This window comes from Chlorocebus sabaeus, chromosome X (genome assembly GCF_047675955.1).
Source record: "Chlorocebus sabaeus isolate Y175 chromosome X, mChlSab1.0.hap1, whole genome shotgun sequence".
Lineage (NCBI taxonomy): Eukaryota > Metazoa > Chordata > Mammalia > Primates > Cercopithecidae > Chlorocebus > Chlorocebus sabaeus.
The window spans coordinates 80454110-80476740 of record NC_132933.1 but is presented as its reverse complement, the minus strand read 5'-3'; the positions used below and the strand labels follow the sequence as shown (position 1 = coordinate 80476740).

The following is a 22631-nucleotide window of genomic DNA, read 5'->3' as shown; positions in this document are numbered from 1 at the left end:
ATTATGGATTTTTGTTTTTGTTTTCAGAAGAGAGAAAGTACAAGGTGTGCTAGGGGAACAGCAAGGAAACCAGACAGATGTGGGGGCGGGTTTGTAGGGGAACTGCTGGATGTACCTCATTAATTTGTTCATTTGTTCAGCACCCACAGTGTGCCAGTGAACAGGCTAGGTGCTGGGGATAGAGTGGTGAACAAGATGAGCCTTATGCACCTCACAATCTCCTGGGGGAGACAGACAAATAGACAATTTTAATACAATGTGGCAAATTCTACGATGAGAAGAAGAGAGAAATGGTGTGTGTGAGGTCCCTCACCTTCCCAGAGGTTTCCCAGGGGAAGCAACGTTTCAGTTGAGACCTGAAGGATGGATGACAGTCCGCCAGAAAAAAGTTAGTGGAGCAGGGACTAGTAGGGTTGCAGAGTGGAAGAAAAATGTTCCTGTGAGAAGAAACGGTGTCCAAAGAGTCTGAAAAGGGAACAGGGTGAATTTGAGGCCCTACAAGAAAATCAGGAGACCAACCAACAGGAGACACCCAGGGAGCAGGTGGCTGTGTGGGCCTGATGCCCAAGAAAGAAGTCGTGGTGGTAAACAGAGACTTGGGATTGCAAGCTACTGTTGTCTTTCTATTGAAAAAATAGCTGAGCACCACACTGGGGAGGCCTTGCAAGGACAGCCCAAGGAATCTGAACTTGATTCTACAGGCAGTGATTTTGAACAAGAGGGTTTGAAGAGAAAGTGACATATGTCAAGCCGAGCTCTAGGGAGTGGGCAGCAGCCTGCAGAAGAGGGACTAGGCTAGGTGCACAGAAAGTAGCCCACGGCAGAGGTAGCAGAAGGAATGGAGGAGTGCCCATGTGAGAAGTACTGAGGTGGCACACTTGCCAGAATCAGGGCAGCCTGCTGGGTCTCATACCAGCTGGAACCAGCTCCTACCAGCTCCCAAGGGCCAATTGTTAAATCTTCAGGAATTTTCTCAGCATTCATTAAAAATGAAAAAAAACATATCAATATTAAAAATATTTTTGCCAGGCATGGTGTCTCAGGCTGTAATCACAGCTACTCAGAAGGCTGATGCAAGAGAAACACTTGAGGCTAGGAGTTCAAGACCAGCCTGGGCAACATAGCACAATCCTCTCTTGTTTTGTTGTTTGTTTTGTTTTTAGAGACAGGGTCTTGCTTTGTCACCCAGGCTGGAGTGCAGTGGTGCAATCATAGCTCACTGCCACCCTGAACTCCTGAAATCAAGGGATCCTCCTTCCTTAGCCTCCCAAATAGCTGGGAATACAGGCACATACCACCTTGCCTGGCTAATTTTTAAAAAACATTTTGGCAGGGTGTGGTGTTACACGCCTGTAATCCCAACATTTTGGGAGCCCGAGGTGGGTAGATTGCTTGAACTCAGGAGTCTGAGACCAGCCTGCACAACATGGCAAAACCCTTGTCTCTACAAAAAATACAAAAAAAAAAAATTAGTTGGGCAAAAAAAAATTTTTTTTTTTTTTTGAGACGGAGTCTCGCTCTGTTGCCCAGGCTGGAGTGCAGTGGTGCGGTCTCGGCTCACTGCAAGCTCCGCCTCCCGGGTTTACGCCGTTCTCCTGCCTCAGCCTCCTGAGTAGCTGGGACTATAGACGCCCACCACCTCGCCCGGCTAGTTTTTTGTATTTTTTAGTAGAGACGGGGTTTCACCGTGTTAGCTAGGATAGTCTTGATCTCCTGACCTGGTGATCCGCCCGTCTCAGCCTCCCAAAGTGCTGGGATTACAGGCTTGAGCCACCGTGCCCGGCAAAAAAAATTTTTTTTTTGTACAGGTGGTGTCCTGCCATCTTACCCAGGCTGGTTTCGAACTCCAGGGCTCAAGCAGTCCTCCTGCCATGGCCTTTCCAAAGTGCTGGAATTACAGGGATAAGCCACCATGCCCAGCCAAAAAATTCAAAAAACCCACAAAAAACATATATATATATGTTTTGACAGAGTGAGACTGTCAAAAAAAAAAAAAAGGTAATACTAAAATCTCATCACTTCCTAATTATTTTACTACATTTTACTATTCTCTATGATGCCCTTGAAGTTTATTCACACCTGTTGTATCTGCATGGTAGAAATGCTATGTAATGGTGTGCGACATGCATCTCCTCCCAACTCCTTGTTCAGTGACATGTTGGTAGCCTCAAATCAGCCATGGAAATGGGCAAACACTACAAATCAGAACTTGGTTAATTGTTTTGGTGATTGTCTAGTTAAGTGATGGAGAAAATGTTTAAAAACGCAGGTTAAACTTAGAAATGTGCTGTCACTGTAGCCATTACATTGTGAATTGTACAAAAAAAATTGCCAAGGGTGATGGCATGTGCCTGTAGTCCCAGGGGGATCACTTGAGCCCAGGAGTTCAAGGCTGCAGGGTGCTGTGATTGTGCCTGTGAGTAGCAGGGTGCACTCCTGCCTGGGCAATAGAGACCCTTCTCTAAAAATTAAAAAAAAGTTAAAAATTAAGGAAATATTCTTTCAGTATTCAAGAACTATTCTCCAAGTCAGCAAAAAAGCTGCTCACATCGACAGGTGAGTTGAAGTTCCAACATATATGTCTTTGTTGTTTCACTTTTGTCTTATTTGTTAATGCAAACAAAAATATCAACCAATACTCTCATGGGAGCTAACATTCTTTTGTCAATTGCAACCATAACCATAGGTTGGCTATGGATATGAAAGTTTGGCAAAAGTCAATAGAAGCATTCTGTGAGAATCAACTGGCTACATGGACTTCACAATGGAGTATTTTTAAATTTAATAGTATTTTATTTATTTTTGAGACAGAGTCTTGCTTTGTGTCACCCAGGCTGGAGTACAGTGACACGATCTTGGCTCACTGCAACCTCCGCCTCCTGGGTTCAAGCGATTCTTGTGCCTCAGCCTCCCGAGTAGCTGGGACCACAGGTGCCAGCCACCACTCCCGGCTAATTTTTGTATTTTTAGTAGAGATGGGGTTTTGCCATGTTGGCCACGCTGGTCTCCAACTCCCGACTTCAGGTGATCCGCCCACCTTCCAAAGTGCTGGGATTACAGGTGTGAGCCACCGTGCCCAGACCCTTTGGGCTTTAAAATTGATGTTTGTGTTTGGGGAATTTTCCAGGCTAAACAACCTGGAGCAGATGAGTGGATTTCCGATTCGGGAGAGAAAGTCGTACCTGAAAAGACAGCATCACTCTTGGATATCCAGTTTATGTTCAAGGGAGCATGGAAATTAACTCCTTGGGTGGAGTCCCTCAGACCCGGCACTTGCCACCTTTTGGTACCAGGAACCTGAGGTCATGTCTGCAATGTACTTTAAAACACCTTTTTGATTTTTCCATGACACAGCCCTCAGGAGGCCTGAGAACACGTGCGCCCCCAACTCCCCTCCTTTTTTTTCCCCAGGAGATGCAGTCTTGCTGTCCCCCAGGCTGGAGTGTGGTGGCACAATCTCGGCTCACTGCACCCTCCACCTCCCAGGTTCAAGTGATTCTCTTGCCTCAGCCTTCTGAGTAGCTGGGATTACAGTCGCCCGCCACCACACCCGGCTAATTTTCTTATTTTTAGTGGAGACGGGGTTTCACCACGTTGGCCAGGCTGGTTTCAAACTCCTGACCTCACGATCTGCCCGCCTTGGCCTCCCAAAGTGCTGGGATTACAGGTGTGAGACACTGCACCCAGCCACCCCTTTCTTTTTTAAAAAAAATTTTGAGGCCAGGAGCGGTGGCTCATGCCTGTAATCAGAGCACTTCAGGAGGACGAGAAGGGCGGATCACCTGAGGTAAGGAGTTCGAGACCAGCCTGGCCAACATGGTGAAACCGGCTCTACAAAAATACAAAAATTAGCCAGGCGTAGTGGCTGACACCTGCAATCCCAGCTATTCAGGAGGCCGAGGCGGGAGAATCACTTCAACCCGGGGGGCGGAGGTTGCAGTGAGCAGAGATTGTGCCATTGCACTCCAGCCTGGGAAACAGGAGCGAAACTTCATCTCAAAACATTTTGAGACGGTCTCACTCTATCACCCAGGCTGGGGATGCAGTGGCATAATCTTAGTTTACTGCAACCTTCACCTTCTGGGCTGAAGTGATCCTCCCACCTCAGCCTCCTGTGTAGCTGTACCTAGAGGCCAGTGCTATCACACCCAGCTAATCTTTTTGTATTTCTTAAGAGTTGGTGGGTCTCCCTATGTTGCCCAGGCTGGTCTTGAACTCCTGGGCTCAAGAGATCCTCCCACCTTGGCTTCCCAAAGTGCTGGGATTTCAGGTGTGAGCCATCCGTGCCTGGCTGCAATTTACTTTTGAAGTGTTCAGAAAAATAGATGTTTGTGTACATATACAGGCATGAAAATAAAGCAAATATGGCAAAATCTTAGCCATTATTGAATCCAGCTGGTGTCTATATAGGTAATCACTATACTGCTGTCTCAACTCTCCTGTATATTTGAGAATGTTCATAATATAAACTACAATAAGAATCAGTGCAAAGTACTGAGGCAGAATGCCTCTTGTGTTCAAGAAACATCAAGGAGGCCAGTATGGCTGAACAGATTGACTCGGGGAACAGGTAGATGAGGTGAGAAGCCAGACTGTGAGGGCCTCGCAGGTTCTTATGGCTGTGGCTTTTAGTCTGAGTTGAGATAGATGGTAGCTTATTTAGGAGCATGAGTGAGGAGTGACCTCATCTATCTTAAACAGGATCCCATTCGGCAGCTGGGTTGAGACTGGAGGGGTCAAGAATGGAAGCCAAGAGACCCGTTATGGGCTGGTGCTATCTATAATCTAGTGTGCAGGCAAGAGTTGGTGGTGATTCATACCAGGTTGGGCAGGTTATAAGTGGTCTGATATTATCTGGGAGGAGGGCATACATTGTGCTATTTGTTCCTTTATATGTTTATTATGAAAAATCTCAAAGATATACAGAAGAGGGTAATGAATCCCCTCTACCCATCGTTCACCTTCAACATTATCAATACATGGTCATTTTTATTTGAGTCAGGGTCTTGTTCTGTTACCCAGGCTGGAGTGCAGTTGCAGTCATAGTTCACTGTAGTCTCAAATTCCTGGGCTCAAGCTATCCTCTCACCTCAGCCTCCCATATAGCTTCAATTACAGGTGAGAACCACCACGCTCAGCTAATTTTTAAAATTTTTGTAGAGGTGGTAGTGTGTCTCTCTACATTGCCCAGTCTGGTCTTGAATTCCTGGCCTCAATGATCTTCCCATCTTGGCCTCCTAAAGAGCTGGGATTACAGGCATGAACCACTGCACCCAGACTTGAAGCAAATTTCAGATTGCTCGTCATTTCTTCTGCAAATCCTTCACTATGTATCCTCAAAGATAAGGACTCCATAAAAAGCTGTATGATTGTGCAAAACTGAGCAATTATTTCTAAGTATCACTAAATATGGATTCTGGACATATTTTGAAGGTAGAGTCACCAGGATTTTCTGATAAAAGGACATGAATCAAGGATGTATCCAAAGCTTTTGGCAGGAGTTTGATGGGGACACTATAAACAGACTGACAGGCCGGAGGGAGGTATCACTCTTCTCCATCTGGTTTAGGGAAAAGAATACAGGATTTGGGTATCAAAAAATCAAAATGCTTTGTAAACTATTCTATATGTCCTAGCTGTTTGTTATTCTTATTCAAAGCTGTGCTGCGTTGTGCTGCTCTGACTCAGATGTGAGGCCTAGCCTGGCTGGAGGCACAGGGATGTAAACTAAACCTGGTTAAGTTCTGCTGGCTTCAGTCTGTTTCATCTCAGGACTTCTGTTTGGCTCACTGCTGAGATGATCTCAAAGGTTTCCTTCAGCTCTAAGAATATGAAGCAAATTGGAAGGCTTTAAAAGCCTTACAAAGACACAAGCCATTTTATTTGGAAATTTGTAGCTCATTTAGATGATTCAGGGCCCTTGGGCTAAGTCCACCTGCCTGGTATTAGAATGGAAATCTTCCAAGTTGCTAGTTGGGGGGGAAGAAAAATAAATAAAATCCCGGCCGGGTGCCGTGGCTCATGCCTGTAATCCCAGCACTTTGGAAGGCCAAGGTGGGCAGATCACCTGAGGTCAGGAGTTCAACAGTCTGACCAACATGGAGAAACCCCGTCTTTGCTAAAAATACAGAATTAGCCGGGCGTGGTGGCACATGCCTGTAATTCCAGCTACTCAGGAGGCTGAGGCAGAAGAAACGCTTGAACCCGGGAGGCGGAGGTTGTGGTGAGCAGAGATCATGCCATTGCACTCCAGCCTGGGCAATAAGAGCGACACTCCGTCTCAAAGTAAACAAAACAAAACAAAAATCCCTGTGCTAGTTTAACAAATAAATAAAAAACCACAAGTTTAAAATTTTGAAAAGAAATCTCCCAGGCTAGGCGCAATGGTTCTCGCTTGTAATCCCAGCAACTTTGAGAGGATCACTTGAGCCCAGGAATTTGAGACCAGCCTGGGCAACATAGCAAGACCCCCACATTTCTACCAAAAAAAAAAAAAAAAAAAAATTAGCCAGGCATGGTGGTGTGCTCCTGTAGTCCCACCTACTCAGGGAGCTGAGGTGGGAGGATCACTTGAGCCTGAGACGTCAAGGCTGCAGTGAGTCATGATATCCTGCCACTGCACTCCAGCCTGGGTGACAAAGTGAGATCCTGTCTCCAAAAATAAAAATTAAACAAAACCCCTATGAGACCACAGCTGAATACACCAATTCTCCAGTTGTGCTAACTGGTTCACCAATTAGCTCTAGGAAACCATGGTATATGTGAAAGGAACTCTGAGGCTTCTCATTTTCCCTATTTGCTTTGGTCCCTTAGCTAAAATTCACATTTCTATCATCTGCTGAGCAGAGACTTTAGTACCTAGAAAGAAGCAAAGTGTAGCCAAGGATGTGTTGAGTAGCGTAGCACCAAGAGCCAGCCTACCAGCATTCAGGATCCTGAATCCAGGTTGCTGGCTGGAGTCCTGCCCTCTGGCCTTTCATAGTCTCACCTGCCTGTTCTTTTTAAGACAGGGTCTCACTCTGTCATCCAGGCTGAAGTACAGTAGCACAGTCATTGCTCACTACAACCTCCATTCCCCAGGCTCCAGTGATCTTCCCACCTCAGCCTCTTAAATAGCTGGGACCAAAGATGCATGACACCACGCCCAGCCAATGTTTGGTAGACAGGGTTTTGCCATGTTACACAGGCTAGTTTCAAACTCCTGGGCTCAATTGATCCACCTGCTTTGGCCTCTCAAAGTGCTGGGATTATAGGTGTGAGTCACCACGCCCGGCCTCACCTGCCTGTTTCTGAAGGGCACCATAAGGTTACTTCTGACCTGGCCTCTCATTACAACTGGCCACCAGGATGAGCTCCATTCTCAGCGAGAGAACCATTTTTTTTTTTTTTTTTTTGAGACGGAGTCTTGCTCTGTCGCCCAGGCTGGAGTGCAGTGGCCGGATCTCAGCTCACTGCAAGCTCCGCCTCCCAGGTTTACGCCATTCTCCTGCCTCAGCCTCCCGAGTAGCTGGGACTACAGGTGCCCGCCACCTCGCCCGGCTAGTTGTTTGTATTTTTAGTAGAGACGGGGTTTCACCGTGTTAGCCAGGATGGTCTCGATCTCCTGACCTCGTGATCCGCCCGTCTCGGCCTCCCAAAGTGCTGGGATTACAGGCTTGAGCCACTGCGCCCGGCCTGAGAACCATTCTTAAAGCAAGATATCTGGCAAGCCCACTGACACACCTTTCCCATCCCTGATTCAGCTGCGCCCAGTCCCTGCAGAAATTCCTTTTCTGGCCCAGGTACAGTGGCTCACACCTGTAATCCCAGCACTTTGGGAGGCCAGGGTGGGAGGACCACTTGAGCCCAGGAATTCAAGACTGGCCTGCCCAATGTAGCAAGACCTTCCCTACAGAAACAAATTAACTTGGCGTCACGGTGCGTGCCTATAGTCCCAGTTACTCAGGAGGCTGCGGCTGGAGGATCTCTTGAGCCCAGGAGTTTGAAGCTGCAATGAGCTATGACTGAACCATTGCACTCCAGCCCGGGTGACAGAGCAAAACCCTGTCTCTTAAAAAAGTTAATGGGACCCCAGCCAGTCATGCTTTGGCATCTGCAATATGAATGGCAGAGAAGCCCTACAGGACCAAATCTGGGCTTCAGGAACCCTGGGCGTGCCTCCTTTAGCTGATTTTCTCTGGCAAGACCAAGTAGTCTGCTGACTCAAAGCCCAGGATGCTGCCAGGGTAGAGACACTGCCCTAAGCCACAGTGCCTCTGCAAGCCTCTTATCCACTGCTAAACCATTATGCCTGGGAAACAGGGACCATTTAACATTCCCAGCTAAATATGCCAAGTGACTTTACATGTTTATTTTATCTTAAAGATGTCCAAAACACAACTGATTTTCTAAAACCTGTGATGGTGGGATGATTAAGCTTCAGTGGTCTACAGCAAGTTAAATGCAAGGTGCTAAATGAAGGTGATGTGAGATACAGCATTTACAAGGGAGTACCTCTCAACATAGGGCAACTTTGCTTCCCAGAGGGCATTTGGCAATGTCTGAAGTAATTTTTGTATTATGACTCAGGGGGTGGGGGGCGGATATCTAGTGGATAGAGGATAGGAATATTGTTAAACATCACACAATGAACAGGACAGCTGCCCACAAACTATGTAGCGCCAAACGTTAACAGTATCAAAGCTGAAAAACCCTGCTATATGTGGCAAGGGAGGTTTTCATTTTTAGCAGGAAGACATGCTTTACAGGGTAACAGGAACAAGAGAGCGGGTTGAGAGAAGGTTGAAATCACAAGGCAGGATAATTGACACTGCGATGGGAGGGACTGGATTGAGGAAAAGGTGTGTGACAGCAGACCCCATGAAGCAGGGGCACATCTTCCTGAGACTGGCAAGCAAACCTGACATGATCTGACACATTTGGGCAAGCAAGAACAGGTTTATGTTCTATATCTCTGTCCTCTGAAAAACAAAGTTGAGGACTGCAGCGCCAGCTGGAGATTAATAAGGGCACTAAGTCCATGGAAGTGCACTGCTTTGCAACATCAACAGCTCATTTACGATGACCTTTAAGGGCAGCTGGAGATTTTCATCCTGCGTTTGGCAAGATGGGCACAGGAATGGGAAAAACAGATGAGCCAGGCTTGTGGATGGGCTAGTGCAATAAAGATTGGAGACGAAAATGATGGCAGATTTTTAAAAAGCCAAGGGAGCTTAACAGGGCAGAGAGGCCCATTAGGTAGAGAAGTTCTTGGCCAAGTCGAGGGGTGAGATCAATACTCTGGGATTTCTTGGCTCTCTCTACTCCTTGGTTAGTTGCTGTTCCTTTCCCAAGTCTGGTATCTTCTACTTCCCACCACTGACTAAGCCCAGCCAATAACACAGACTGCCTAAGCCTGCCTGAGAATGTAATCACTGTTCATGTTATGCAGTAAAATAGCAGGAAACTGAATTAAAAAAAAATAAACAACCCCCCCCTCAACAAAACCAAAATGCTATTAATCCTGCCACAATATTTTTAATTACGTACAAAGGTCTGACATGGCACCCAGGGACCCATTTCACCCACTGCTCTGTTTGGCCGCCAGTCTTTTGTCTCTCTCTTCAGCAATGGTGAGGCGGATACCCTTTCCTCGGGGAAGAGAAATCCATGGTTTGTTGCCCTGGAAGAGAAAACAAGGAGAATAAAAACCCACCACACACCAACTCATAGTGGCTTGGCACATGCTACACTTGTCACCTCATTTAACACAACTGAAGTCTGTTTGTGAGAGCACTTGGCATCAGCTAGGCAGTTTTAAGACACGGATGCTGGTTACCAAAAGTACCCACTGCTTGGGTTTCTGGGGCTGTCCTATGAAACTCACTGTATGCCCTTCATAATTAATATCTTATAAGTTTATTGTGCATAGCAGGTACCCACCATTTATTCAAGGGAGTCAAAGTTTAGTAGTACCTAAGGCTAATCATTATGACTCAGCCCAGCTCTGCGTGAGTCCTATCCAGAAGAGGCTTTGCACTAGGTTCAGCAGAGCCAGCCAGAAGCCTGGATGCTGCAATCCCAGCACCCATCTGCACTGACATACTTCCCCGGACTAGAGAGAGAGAAAACCCAGACTTACCTTGCCAATAACAAAAATGTTGGAAAGTCGAGTGGCAAAGCTGTTGCCATTGGCATCTTTCACGTGAACCACGTCAAAAGATCCAGGATGCCTCTCTCTGTTGGTGATCACACCAATTCTTCCCAGGTTAGCACCTCCAGTCACCATACACAGGTTACCTAGGCAGGAAGAAATCATCTGCTTCAACCCAATATAACAAATGACAAGCAGTTCAGAGATGGGTCCAAAACAAATTTTATTCCTCCTCCCCCCCCCCATTTGCATTTCCTCATATGGAACTGCTGTCCATGCTAGGACTCCCGGGGCTCACACCTATAATCAGTTCGAGAACAGTCTGGGCAACACAGTAAGACTCCCCTCTATAAAACACAGTTTAAAAGAAGAAATGAATATTCTGAGCATTTGTGCCTCTGGCTATAAACAAACCTGGGGGATTGGAGCAGATGGTTTTTAATAAAAAGATACCCAGACGCTGTGCAATTCATAATGATCTAGGGCTTAAAGAGGGTACCCAGGTAGCACAGAGGATGCTTACCAGTGTCGAACTTGATGAAATCAGTAATCTTGCCAGTCTCCAAATCAATCTGAATGGTATCATTCACCTTGATGAGGGGATCAGGGTAGCGGATGGTGCGGGCATCATGAGTCACCAGATGAGGGATTCCTTTTGTGCCCACAAAGATCTTTCTCACTTTGCATAACTTGTACTAGAAAAATACAAGGGTTAACCACATTCAATTCATCTCACATGTACTTTTTAACCCTACACAGGAACCATGGGTTCCCTAACTGCTGCAGAATAATTGTGGCGCTGACCGTTCTTTCCACCCTCAAGTGTATGTTGCATACAGCCCTTCTCTAGGCTCATCCTCTAACATCCACCATTGCCCTCCACTCCTCCAACATAAATGCCACTCCAGTTTCCCAGATTCTTTAAGCCTTATGGGGCCCTGGGAATTCTTCCCTTCAACTTAACTTTATCTTAATAGCTCCCTGTACTGAGTTTTGTTTCACCAACAGCAATTGTATTACCAGTTCATCCAATCAACAAATATTTCACATAGCATTTCAATTTTGGATCTCTACTCCCTAATATCAAATCATCACAGATGCCACTGGATGTGCCCTCCAGCCTGCTGATAACAAGGTTGTGCAAAAGGAAATTAGGAGCCACATAAGCCAATTAAATTAACCTTCATTTACAGCCAATAATCCAAACAGCCCTAAACTTTTGTGTAAAACCATCAAAACAAACTGGATTAAATAATCAAAGACTGTAATCTTTTTCTAAACCTCAAGCTAGTGCCTCAAGGACTGTCCATTTCCTCCATGGACACCTTCCCCTCCCCAAAGTAAAGCTACCCCCACAAATGGAGACATGGAAGGGCTCATACTTCAGGTACCCAATAAACAAGTTCCCAGAAATCATTCTCCTTGACTCTTAAGAGACACCAGGAAGTCACGGTTCAATGGAATTCATTTCTACCACAAAAAAAGAAAATCTGCTGAGGAAGTTAACTTCAAATGGGCCTCAATTTTAGGTATCCAGCAATGCTCTACAGCTATCAGCCAGACTTTTAATAAATTTACATGTAAGATAGAATCTCATCAAATTGTTAGCTTGATATTAATAGGTATTAGATTTTAAGTAATCAATACCCACCTCATTGCAAGCAGCTCTCGCACTGAACGCAGGCCCTTACAACTAAGTAACTATAATGAGTAAAGACCCAGTTTGCTTGCCACACTCACCTTGGCCTCCTCAGGTGTAATACGATGTACAGCAAAGCGACCCTTGGTGTCATAGATCAGACGGAAATTCTCTCCCGTCTTGTCAATGCTGATGACATCTGAAATCAAGCAGTAACCCGTTACTACATACAGTGATCCCCACTACCTCATGCCAAGCAACAACCATAGCTCTCTAAGACAAAAAAAGAACCCCCATGTGCCTCTCAGTTCTAATCAAACAAGGATTCTAAAGATTAAAGATCATGGCCAGATCTTCAATATTTCAAAATGCCGTTTTTATGACTGCATGTAAAATTTAAAAGTGAATAGAAATTTAGTTTTGAGAAACATTTCATTTTTATTTGCACATTTTTTATTTAAGTAAAAAACAGAGGGAAAGTCAGGCTGTTTCTGAGAGACTTGACAGATTACAAAAGTTAGAGATATGATCAAGACAGTAGTATTCGGATACCATAGGGCTTCCATCCATATGCATCTCCAGAGTATTTAAAACTTCCACTTACCCATGAATCCAGCAGGGTAGGTTATATCAGTTCGGACCTTGCCATCGATCTTAATGAACCGCTGCATGCAAATCTTCTTTACTTCATCTCCTGTCAGGGCATACTTAAGTCTGTTCCTTAGGAAAATGATGAGGGGGAGACACTCTCTCAACTTGTGGGGACCGGTGGATGGACGAGGAGCCTGTAACATTAAAAATGATAATCACTGTTGGGATTCACTCAAGCACTCAAACCCACCTCCTAGTCCACTAGATCCACTAACTGAACACCAAGACTGTCCATTACACCCAACTTGGGCTTTTACACAGGTGTCAAAAGCTTCCAAAACTATTTCATACCTTAAAGTTTTACAGCATCTTCCCTGTCAGAGGACTAGGATCATTAAGAACATGAATCTTGAGTCCATGTAAATGTACTATATGGTATGTGGAATAAACGAAGTACAAAAATATTAAACAGACTGGAAGTGGGGGACAGCTAGATAGCACAGCTCCTTCAAGAGCAGAGGAAGCCAATAACAGATATTCCTCCCCTAGCCTGGTCCCCAAATGAGTCCTGGCAGGCACTTAAAAACAGTGGCCACGGAAATATTTATATAAGATACTTACAAACACACCGGTCAATTTATCCAGCATCCAATGCTTTGGAGCTGCTACCCGCTTCAGATGCTTCTTGGGACCACGAGCCTGAAAGTTTTAGGTTGCAATGCTGTTAATCAGGTTTCAGAGCAGCTTACAAAACCTAGTGTGTAACTTCTAGAAAGAACTCTGCTTAGTTTCATCTTCAGCAAAATGTGGACAATATTAAAGAAGTGTAGTTCCGATAAAACAGAAGCAGCAAACAGTTACCTAGCAAATACCGTGCGATCCATAAGCTGCAACAAGTCTTCTTATTGTAACAGAGAAGATTCTTGGTTACTATGTTTCAGAACGTTTACTGATTACTATCTTTCAGAACCTTGCTAAAGTGTTTCCATGTTACTGTTTGAAACTGTCTCTGTTTAGAGGTTAGGGTCCTTCCAGGACACCATACTAGTGAAATGGACAGGGGGACGCACAGCAACAGAAATGAGCCAGGAGTCTGCCTTTTCTAAAGTTTTCAGTTTATTACCGTCTGTTTTTGACACGTCTGGAACAAGATTATTCTGACACCCGCACACATGTGCTGCTCCTTGGTACACTAAAGCCAAAAGCTGACACCAATTTTACTTTAAAAAGAGTAAGGAAGCCTCTTTAATGCTGGGTCCAGATGCTTACCGGCCACACATGGTAAAGTCGGGCCGTGCCAAAAAGACAATGACAAAGAAAACCTTTCTCCGCCGGGCGGACCCAGCGCCCACCCGCCTCGGGCTCGCAGTCTCTGCTCCCGGCCCAGCCGCGGCTCCGGCCGGGGAGGAAAAACAGCTTCTCCCGGAACAGGACGTGTGGCCGGGTCAGAGACAGAGGCCTTCCCAACAGCAGCACCAGATCCGCGCCTCCCCAACGCTAGGCCAGCGTTCGCTCTTCGCCCTGGAGCCCGTCCCGGCCTACCACGGAGGCCGTGATCCCTTCGCCTCTGCCCGGCCATCCCCAGTAGGAGTCCCGAGACCTCGGGCAGCCCCGGCCCGGGGAGGATGGAGGTGGATACGTCCTAGGAGCTTGCTAAGTAAACAGCTTACCATGGCTGCGTTAGGCAAGGAAAGAGGACCTCCGTCTTCCGGTGCGCGTAGAAATTGGGCCCGGAGACTGCGCGCGCCGGCTATTCAGATGCTCCGCCCAGTTCAGCCCTTTGCTGGCGCGCCGGGACTCTTTCTTGCCATCTGCTGGTGGGAGGTCGGAAGTCCAGAGCTGGAGAACCACGGCGGCAAGAGGGTGTCTCCTAAGGGCGATTTCCTCCCTCCCCTTTTTCCGCCCTTCCTCCTCCCATATTTGCTGAGCGTCTCCTGTGTGCCTGATTCTGTGCTAGGTGCTGGGAATACAAAGATGAACTACACAACATTCCCTGCCCTCAAGGAGAGTTCAAAGTGAGCCTACTTCCAATCTCACGTACAGATGATTATATAATCAATAGAATACATTTTAATAAATATTTAATGTTATTTCTTAAACGTATTTTGTCTGTCCCTTTTTCGTGTTCCCTCGAGCCAGCCAGGCAGCCATACTGAGTTGGGAAGAGCCAGCAATGTTTTTTTTTTTTTTTTTTTTTTTTTTTTTGAGACGGAGTCTCACCCTGTTGCCCAGGCAGGAGTGCAGTGGTGCGATCTGGGCTCACTGCAAGCTCCGCCTCCTGGGTTCATGCGATTCTCCTGCCTCAGCCTCCCAGTGGCTGGGTTTACAGGTGCTTGCCACCAGGCCCGGCTAATTTTTTGTATTTTCAGTAGAGATGGGGTTTCACCGTGTTAGCCAGGATGGTCTCGATCTCCTGACCTTGTGATCCGCCCACCTCGGCCTCCCAAAGTGCTGGAATTACAGGCGTGAGTCACCATGCCCGGCCTAGCCAGCAATGTTTTTAAGCCCCTCTTGCTTCTCTGCTTTAACCCTGACATCCCCAACCCCGCGCTTGCTTCCTGTACATCGCATTTGGCACTTACAGGAACTCAGGGAGGAGGGAGGATATTAGAGATCGTCTGGTTATATCTAACTAAAATGTAGATCTGATCCTGCTTCGAAACTGCCCTTGGCCCTCCGTTTCCTGCCCTAAGGGAGCATGTCCGAACTTTATCTGGCTCCATTGCTCTCTCCCCGCAATCCCAAACTTCAAAGCTCAAGCCCCGCCAAGCTAGTTTGTTCCAAGGGAGTCAGCTCTTTTGTTTGTTTGTTTGGGAGACAGGGTCTCACTCTGTCACCCAGGCTGGAGTGCATGGCTCACTGCAGCCTCGGCAGCCCAGGCTCAAGCGATCCTCTCACTTCAGCCCCCACTGGGGTTGGGACAACAGGCCCACGCCACTGCACCCAACTATGTATTTTTTTTTTTTTTTTTTTTTTTTTTTTTTTTGTAGAGACGGGATTTCGCCATGTTGCCTAGGCTGGTCTCGAACTCCTGGACTCAAGCGATCCGCCCGTCTCGACCTCCCAAAGTGCTGGGCCTGAGCCAGTGGCCAGGGTCAGCTCTTTCAAGACTGCTTGTGGACTTGATTCCTAAGCTTGGAACCGCCATGAACAGCCAATCCCCCTTCCTGGGTATCACCTAATCCCACACCTCAGCCTTGGAAATGCACAGTTCATGTCCCTCTGGTTCTGTGAGCTCATGGTCCCCTCAGTCAGGGTAAATCTCTGATTCTTACCCCAGAGGCTTGTGTTCAAACTTGGTGAGGGCACACAGCACATTGGGTAGCAAGGGCAAATTTAGTTACCTGTCCTCCACCAAACTGAGCAGCTCCAGGATGGAGCCTGCCCTAATTCATCTGGGCAGGCCCTTTGCCACTGAACAGAGCCTCGGCACTGTGTCCAGCACTTGGTAAATACTTGTTGAATGGATAAACGGAGTCAGCATCCCACTCATTGTGCCAAGTCCTACTGTACTATCCCTGAGAGCATCCAGCCTGTGCCTGAATTCTTCCCACCATGGGATCAAGCTCCTAACTCATGAGGTTCCATTTCACAAGTCTCTATCTCTACCATCCACTTTACCCCTCAGCAGTCTGCAGAGGAGCAAGAGAGGGAAACACTGTTGGCTCCTCTCAAGCAGACAGTATTAACCAAGCAGACAGTATTAACTAGGAGGGCAGGAACTCCTCCTTGTCTAAAATTGGGATACGATCCACAATAAAGCATGTTATAAGAGATTATTGGAAAGGATCGATTAATTGGAGGTGAGGAGTAGAGAGAAGGTGAAGGTGATGAGATAATGGAAGTTGGTTCTGAGGTTTTTAATCTGAGAGCACTGGGAAGATGGTACAATCAACAGAAATGGTGGAGGAGTTGCTGTGGGAGCCGGGGGATAACCATGCGTTTTCCAGCTAGAGAGGATAGGAGAAATGGCTGGTTAGAGCTACAGATCTCACTTAATCAAGATCACACAGCCAGTTTGGGGATGAGGGGGCTTGTCTCTTGCCTCCCAGGTGAATGGTTTGTTTTCATGCCACAGGTTATCAAAGGACTTGAGGAAATCAAAGCATCTTTTTCAGTATATTTCTCTCTTTCAATTTGTATTTACGCACAAACGACGGTCTAACAACAATAAAGGGAATTTGGAAAGAGCTAAGTAAATCGCAAACAGTACCTCCCCAAACACCCTAAACACATCATCTGTATTCATTTGTTCCTCTTCCTGTTCTCTTTCTGATCGGTTTGTGTGCATGCATACTTTTACATAATTTTAGTCCTAGCATACAGACCATTTTGTATTCTGTTTTTATTATACTAGAAACACTTTCCAAGTTGCTACATAATCCTCATAATTACTATTTTAACAGCTGTATCATATTCCATTAATGGATGCCCCACAATTAATACAAGTTCTCTGTTGTTGGATATTTAGCTTTCTGTACTTTATTATGCATGTTGCTACAGTGAACAGCTTTTTCCTTCAGTTGAATATTTTCCTTAGAATAAATCTATTCCTTCAACCAACACTTATTGAGTGCTTACTCTGTGTCAAGCTCTGTATTATGAACTGAGGATGCAGAGATGATTAAGATCTAGTTCTTGCTCTCAAGGAACAAATAATAATATGAGAAGCAGGCTGCGGGGGTGGGGAGGGAAGCTAGGAGAAGCTTATCAGAGAAAAAATGGTGTTGAAGCAGGTTGTAACACAGAGGGCAGCTAAATCTTTAGGATCTTGGACTTTAGCCTGTTGGTAGACAATGGAGAGCTGTTGAAAGATTTTAAGGAGGACAGAATCAGTGTTGTGCTTTAAAAAGATAACTGAAACTCCTCCATGTAGAATGGTTTGAAGGAAATGTGCGTGGCTTGGAGGACATGGGTCAGGTCTCTGTCAACAATACAAGCAAGAAACAGGAGGCTGAGACTTAGATCTGTGACTGTGGGGCTGAGTAGGAGGGGGCTCAAAGACTCAAAAGACATTGCAGATGGAGTATTGGCAGGATCTGACTGGGAAATGATGAATGTGCAGGGGTGAGGGACAAGGAGGCAATTAGGATGACTCCCAGGTTTCTGGCTTGGTGACTCAGTGATGTATTCACCGGAACAAGGAGGAGGCAGAGGAGTGTGCTTGAGAAGAAGATGAGGAGATGAGTCGGAGACACAGGGCTGAGGGTGAGGGGGAACATCAGCCTGGAGATATCTTATAGACCCAGTCCTGAGCTCAGGTGCATGATCTGGGCTGGAGACTCAGATGTGGGGGAAGTGGTGCATCTGTGATTAATTCAGGGGAGTGGTTGGCAGTAACCCTTAGAAAGAGAGCATTATGTCAAAGAGTCTGAATGCTTTTGTAGTAGCGTATGTGTATTGCCAAAAAACCTTTCTCAGAGGATCCTTGCAATTTTACTACACTTGTGCCATCCTGGTAATCACCTATTTTTAACTTTTGCTAATGTAATTATTTTGACTTGCACTAAAAATCCCCACTAGGCCGGGTGCGGTGGCTCATGCCTATAATCCCAGAACTTTGGGAGGCCGAGGCAGGTGGATCACTTGAGGTCAAAAGTTCAAGACCAGCCTGGCCAACATGGCGAAACCCCATCTCTACTAAAAATACAAAAAATTAGCAAGATGTGGTGGCATGCACCTGTAATCCCAGCTACCTGAGAGGCTGAGGCAGGAGAATCGCTTGAACCCTGGAGGCAGAGGTTGCAGTGAGCTGAGATGGTGCCACTGCACTCCAACCTGGCTGACAGAGTGAAACTCCATCTCAAAAAAAAAAAAAAAAAAAAAGCCACTAGTGAGGTTGAATATTTTGCCACATGCTTGTTTACTCATTCCATTTCGTCTTGTGTGAAGTATCTCTGACCATTTATCTTTGGGGACATGTTTTTTGGTAGATGTCCATGAGTGCTTTATAAAATATAGACATTAATCTTTTGTCATACCAATTGGTTATTTTCTTTTTGGTTGTATTTTTCAGTGTACAAACTTTCAGGATTTTATATAGCCAAATCTGTTGATCTTTTCTCTTGTAATTTCTTCTTGTTCCTTCAAAGCTTAGAAAGCTGCTATCAGTTCAAAGATCTATTATATACTCAATTCTATTTAATAACATATTTAATTTTGTGTTAACTTGGGGTTGATACAGATAAATAGAATGAATAGAAAAAAATTATATTTCCCCCCCAAATGTTAGCTAACTGATGTTCTTACCATAATATATTGAATGATCTTTCCTCTGTTGTTTTGTAGGAACGGCTTTAGCATATAATAAATGAAATCACAGAGTACATGGTTCTAGTTCTGCAAGTGTGGGAGTGGGAGATGAGTCTATGAAGAGAGAACTGAGACACACGTCCCCAGCATCCGGTCCCAGATTACTAAGGAGGATAGACGTGTATGAACAGTTCATGGTAGTAGTGTTGGAATTACGGGCCTATGCCACCACATCTAGCCTGAAACTTATTTTTAAAACAGCTTTACCAGCCAGGTGCGGTGGCTCACGCCAGTAATCTCAGAACTTTGGGAGGCTGAGGTGGGCAGATCACTTGAGCCCAGGAGTTTGAAACCAGCCTGGGCAACATAGCAAGACCCCATGTCTACAAATAAAAATAAACAAAATTAGCCAGGCATGGTGGCCCGCACCTGCAGTCCCAGCTACTCTGGAGCCTGAGGTAGGAGGATCAAAAAACAAAACAAACACACCAAAATGCAAGCTTTACTGAGAAATAGTTGACATACAATAAATAGTAAGTGTTTAAAGTACACAGTTTGACAATTCTCATGCATGTATACACCCAAAGAAACCATCACAACTATGATAGTGAACACGTCTATCATCAACAAAAGTTTCCTCATGTGCCTTTGTAATCCCTCACTCCAGCCCCTCCCATCCCCACTCCTATTCCCAGGCAACTGCTGATCTGCTTTCTCTGACTATTGATTAATTTGCATTTTTTAGATTTTAAAATAATAGAAATAAATAGAAATCAGACAGTATGTACTCGTTTTGGTCTGGTGTCTTTCACTCGGCATAATTATTTTGAGGCTCATCTATGTTGTTGCGTGTATCAATAGTTTAGCTTCTTCTTTTTATTGCTGAGTAGTACTCCATTGTATGGATAAACATTAATTAGCTTATCCATTTACCCATGATAGACATGTGGGTTGTTTCTAGTTTGGGGCAATTAAAACAAAGCTGCTGTGAATGTTCACATACGAGTATTTTTATGGACAATGTTTTCATTTCTCTTGGGCAAATAACTAAGAGTGGAATGGCTAGGCCATATGGTAGGTGCATATTTAACTTTTATAAAAATTGCCAAAATGTTTTTCGAAGTGGTTTGTGTCATGTTACACTCCCATGAGCAGTGTGTGAGAATTTCGGTTGCTCCACATCCTTGCCAACTCATGTTAAGGCCCATCTTTAGAAAACATTTGTATTGTGATGAAATATACATAGCATTTTTTTGAGGCCAGGTGCAGTGACTCATGCCTATAAGTCCAGCACTTTGGGAGGCCAAGGCGGGCAGATCACGAGGTCAGGAGTTCGAGATCAGCTGGACCAACTTGGTGAAACCCCGTCTCTACTAAAAATACAAATGTTAGCTGGGCATGGTGGTATGTGCCTGTAATCCCAGTTACTCAGGAGGCTGAGGCAGAAGAATAACTTGAACCTAGGAGGTGGAGGTTGCACTGAGCTGAGATCATGCCACTGCACTCCAGCCTGGGCGACAGAGTGAGGTCCCATCTCAAATAAATAGAAATACATTTATTTACCATTTTTCCATTCTTACATATACAATTCCTTGGCATTAAGTACATTCACAATGCTGTGCAATCATCACCACTAACCAGTTCCAGAATGTTTTCATTTTCCCAAGCAGAAACTCAGTACCCACTAAAAAATAACTCCCCATTTCCCATGCCCTTAACCCCTGGTAACCTCTATTCAACTTTCTGTCTCCATGAATCTTCTCATTCTAAGTATCTCATATAGGAGGAATCATAAATATTTGTCCTTTTGTATCTGGGTTACTTCACTTATCATAATATCTTCAAGGTTCATCCACATTTTAGCATGTATCAGAATTTCATTTTTATGCCTGTTAATATTCCATTGTATGCATATGCAACATTTTGTGTATCCATGATCCGCTGATGTACACTAGGGTTGTTTCCATGTTTTGGCTACTGTGTATAATACTGCTATGAACGTTGGTATACAAGTATCCATTTGAATTTCTGCCCTCAATTCTTTTGGATATAAACCCAGAAGTGGAATTGCTGGATCATATGGTAATTGTATGCTTAAGTTTTTGAGGAACTGCCTAACTGTTTCTCACAGTGGCTACATTATTTCACATTTCCACCAGCAATGCACAGGGTTCCAAATTTCTCCACGTTCTCACCAACATTTGTTATTTTCCATTTTTGTTTTTCATAATTGCCATACTAATGGGTATGAAATGGTATTGCACTGTGGTTTTGGTTTGTATTTCCCTAATGAATGATGTTGCACATCTTTTCATGTGTTTATTGGCCACTTATATTATACTTTCTTTGGAGAAATATCTATTCAAGTGCTTTGCCCATCTTTAAACTTTTTTTTTTTTTTTAAAAATTGGTGTTGTTGAGTTTTAAGGGTTCTTTATATATTCTGGATATTAATCCCTTATCAGATATGATATGGTTTGGCTCTGTGTCCCCACCCAAATCTCATCTTGAATTGTACTCCAATAATTTCCATGTGTTGTGGGAGGGACCCAGTGGGAGATAATTTGAATCATGGGCGCAGATTCCCCCATACTGTTCTCATGGTAGTGAATAAGTCTCACGAGATCTGATGGTTTTTTCAGGGGTTTCCGCTTTTGCATCTTCCTCATTTTGATAATGCCCCTTTTATCTTTTTATCTTTTTCTTTTGTTGTCTGTGAAGGTCAGTCTTTGGCAATTCGAATACATACGTAGTACTATCTTATTGTGGTTTTACTTTACAAAAAATTTCCTTCATGGCTAATGATGCTTAAAATATTTTCATGTGCTTTTTTTCCCCCATGTATCTTCTTTGGGGTGAAATATCTGTTGAAATGATTTGCCCAGTTTTCAAAACTGGGCTGTTTATCTTCTTATTGCATTTGAGAGTTGTTTATATATTCTGGATGCAAATCCTTTTTTTAAAAGGCTAGTCAAGTGAAGCAGTAAGAGTGGAGAAGGAACAAAGGAATCTGTAACTGGTTATGATCAATTAGTTGTGAATACCACTGCACTCAGACTACCATGGAAGCAAATCCTGTATCATGTGATTTGCAAGTATGTTCTTCAAGTCTGTGGTGGTTTGTTTTCATTTTTTAAAGTGTCTTTTTTCTTTTTTTTTTTTTGAGACAGAGTCTCACTCTGTCACCCAGGCTGTAGTGCAACGGCACCATATCAGCTCACTGCAATCTCCACTTCCTAGGTTCAAGTGATTCTTTTGCTTTAGTCTCCCAAGTAGCTGGGATTACAGGTGAGCACCACCATACCTGGCTAATTTTTGTATTTTTCGTAGAGATGGGGTTTCACCATGTTGGCCAGGCTGGTCTTGAACTCCTGACCTCAGGTGATCTGCCTGCCTCAGCCTCCCAAAGTGCTGGGATTACGGGCATGAGCCACTGCACCCAGCCTGAAGTGTCTTTCAAAGAGCAGAAGTACTTAATTATGATGAAGTCCAATTTATCCATTTTTTCTAGTATTGATTTTGCTTTTGGTATGGTATGGAAGAAATCTTTGTATAATCTAAGGTCACAGAGATCTCCTATAATTTCTTCTGGAAATTTAATAATTCTAGATTTTACATTTAGGTCTATGATCCATTTTTGTGTTGACTTTTGTATATAATGCAAGGTGTGGATAGAGGCTCGTTTTATTATTTACGGATAACAAATTGTTTTAGAATCATTGTTGAAAAGACAGTTCACTTCTGACCATTTAATGATACTTCCTTATTATATGAAAAATTCATTTTAATCGCATAAGTTGGAGATGAATATGTTCTTGTAAAATATAAAATCATTTTTGACCATTTTCACAGCCAATCATGCTTTCTCCTACACTTCCTATCAGGTAACAACTCTAACAACATCCCTATGAGGTGAATCTTTCCAGATCTTTTTCTATGCATGGATATATGTATCCATATATATAATATTGTACATTTCATTTTGTTTAGATAGGATCACCCCATATGTATTATTCT

The 22631-nt window shown here is 44.5% G+C and overlaps 1 protein-coding gene across 2 annotated transcripts; it reads right to left on the bottom strand.

Moving 5' to 3' along the window:
• Positions 1 to 9500: 9500 nt before the first annotated feature.
• On the bottom strand, positions 9501 to 14197 carry RPS4X (ribosomal protein S4 X-linked). 2 transcript variants are annotated; one of them, XM_007992068.3, is made up of 7 exons: positions 14033 to 14197; positions 12984 to 13061; positions 12376 to 12556; positions 11873 to 11970; positions 10656 to 10827; positions 10121 to 10278; positions 9501 to 9661 (listed from the first exon to the last, which is right to left on the bottom strand). In XM_007992068.3, the coding sequence occupies exons 1-7, from the start codon at positions 14033 to 14035 to the stop codon at positions 9560 to 9562; spliced, it is 792 nt and encodes a 263-aa protein (XP_007990259.1). In that variant the 5' UTR covers positions 14036 to 14197; the 3' UTR covers positions 9501 to 9559. The 2 variants fall into 2 exon arrangements, with proteins under 2 accessions (XP_007990259.1, XP_072869670.1); XM_073013569.1 differs by lacking the exon at positions 14033 to 14197 and adding an exon at positions 13224 to 13287.
• Between the last annotated feature and the right edge of the window lie 8434 nt (positions 14198 to 22631).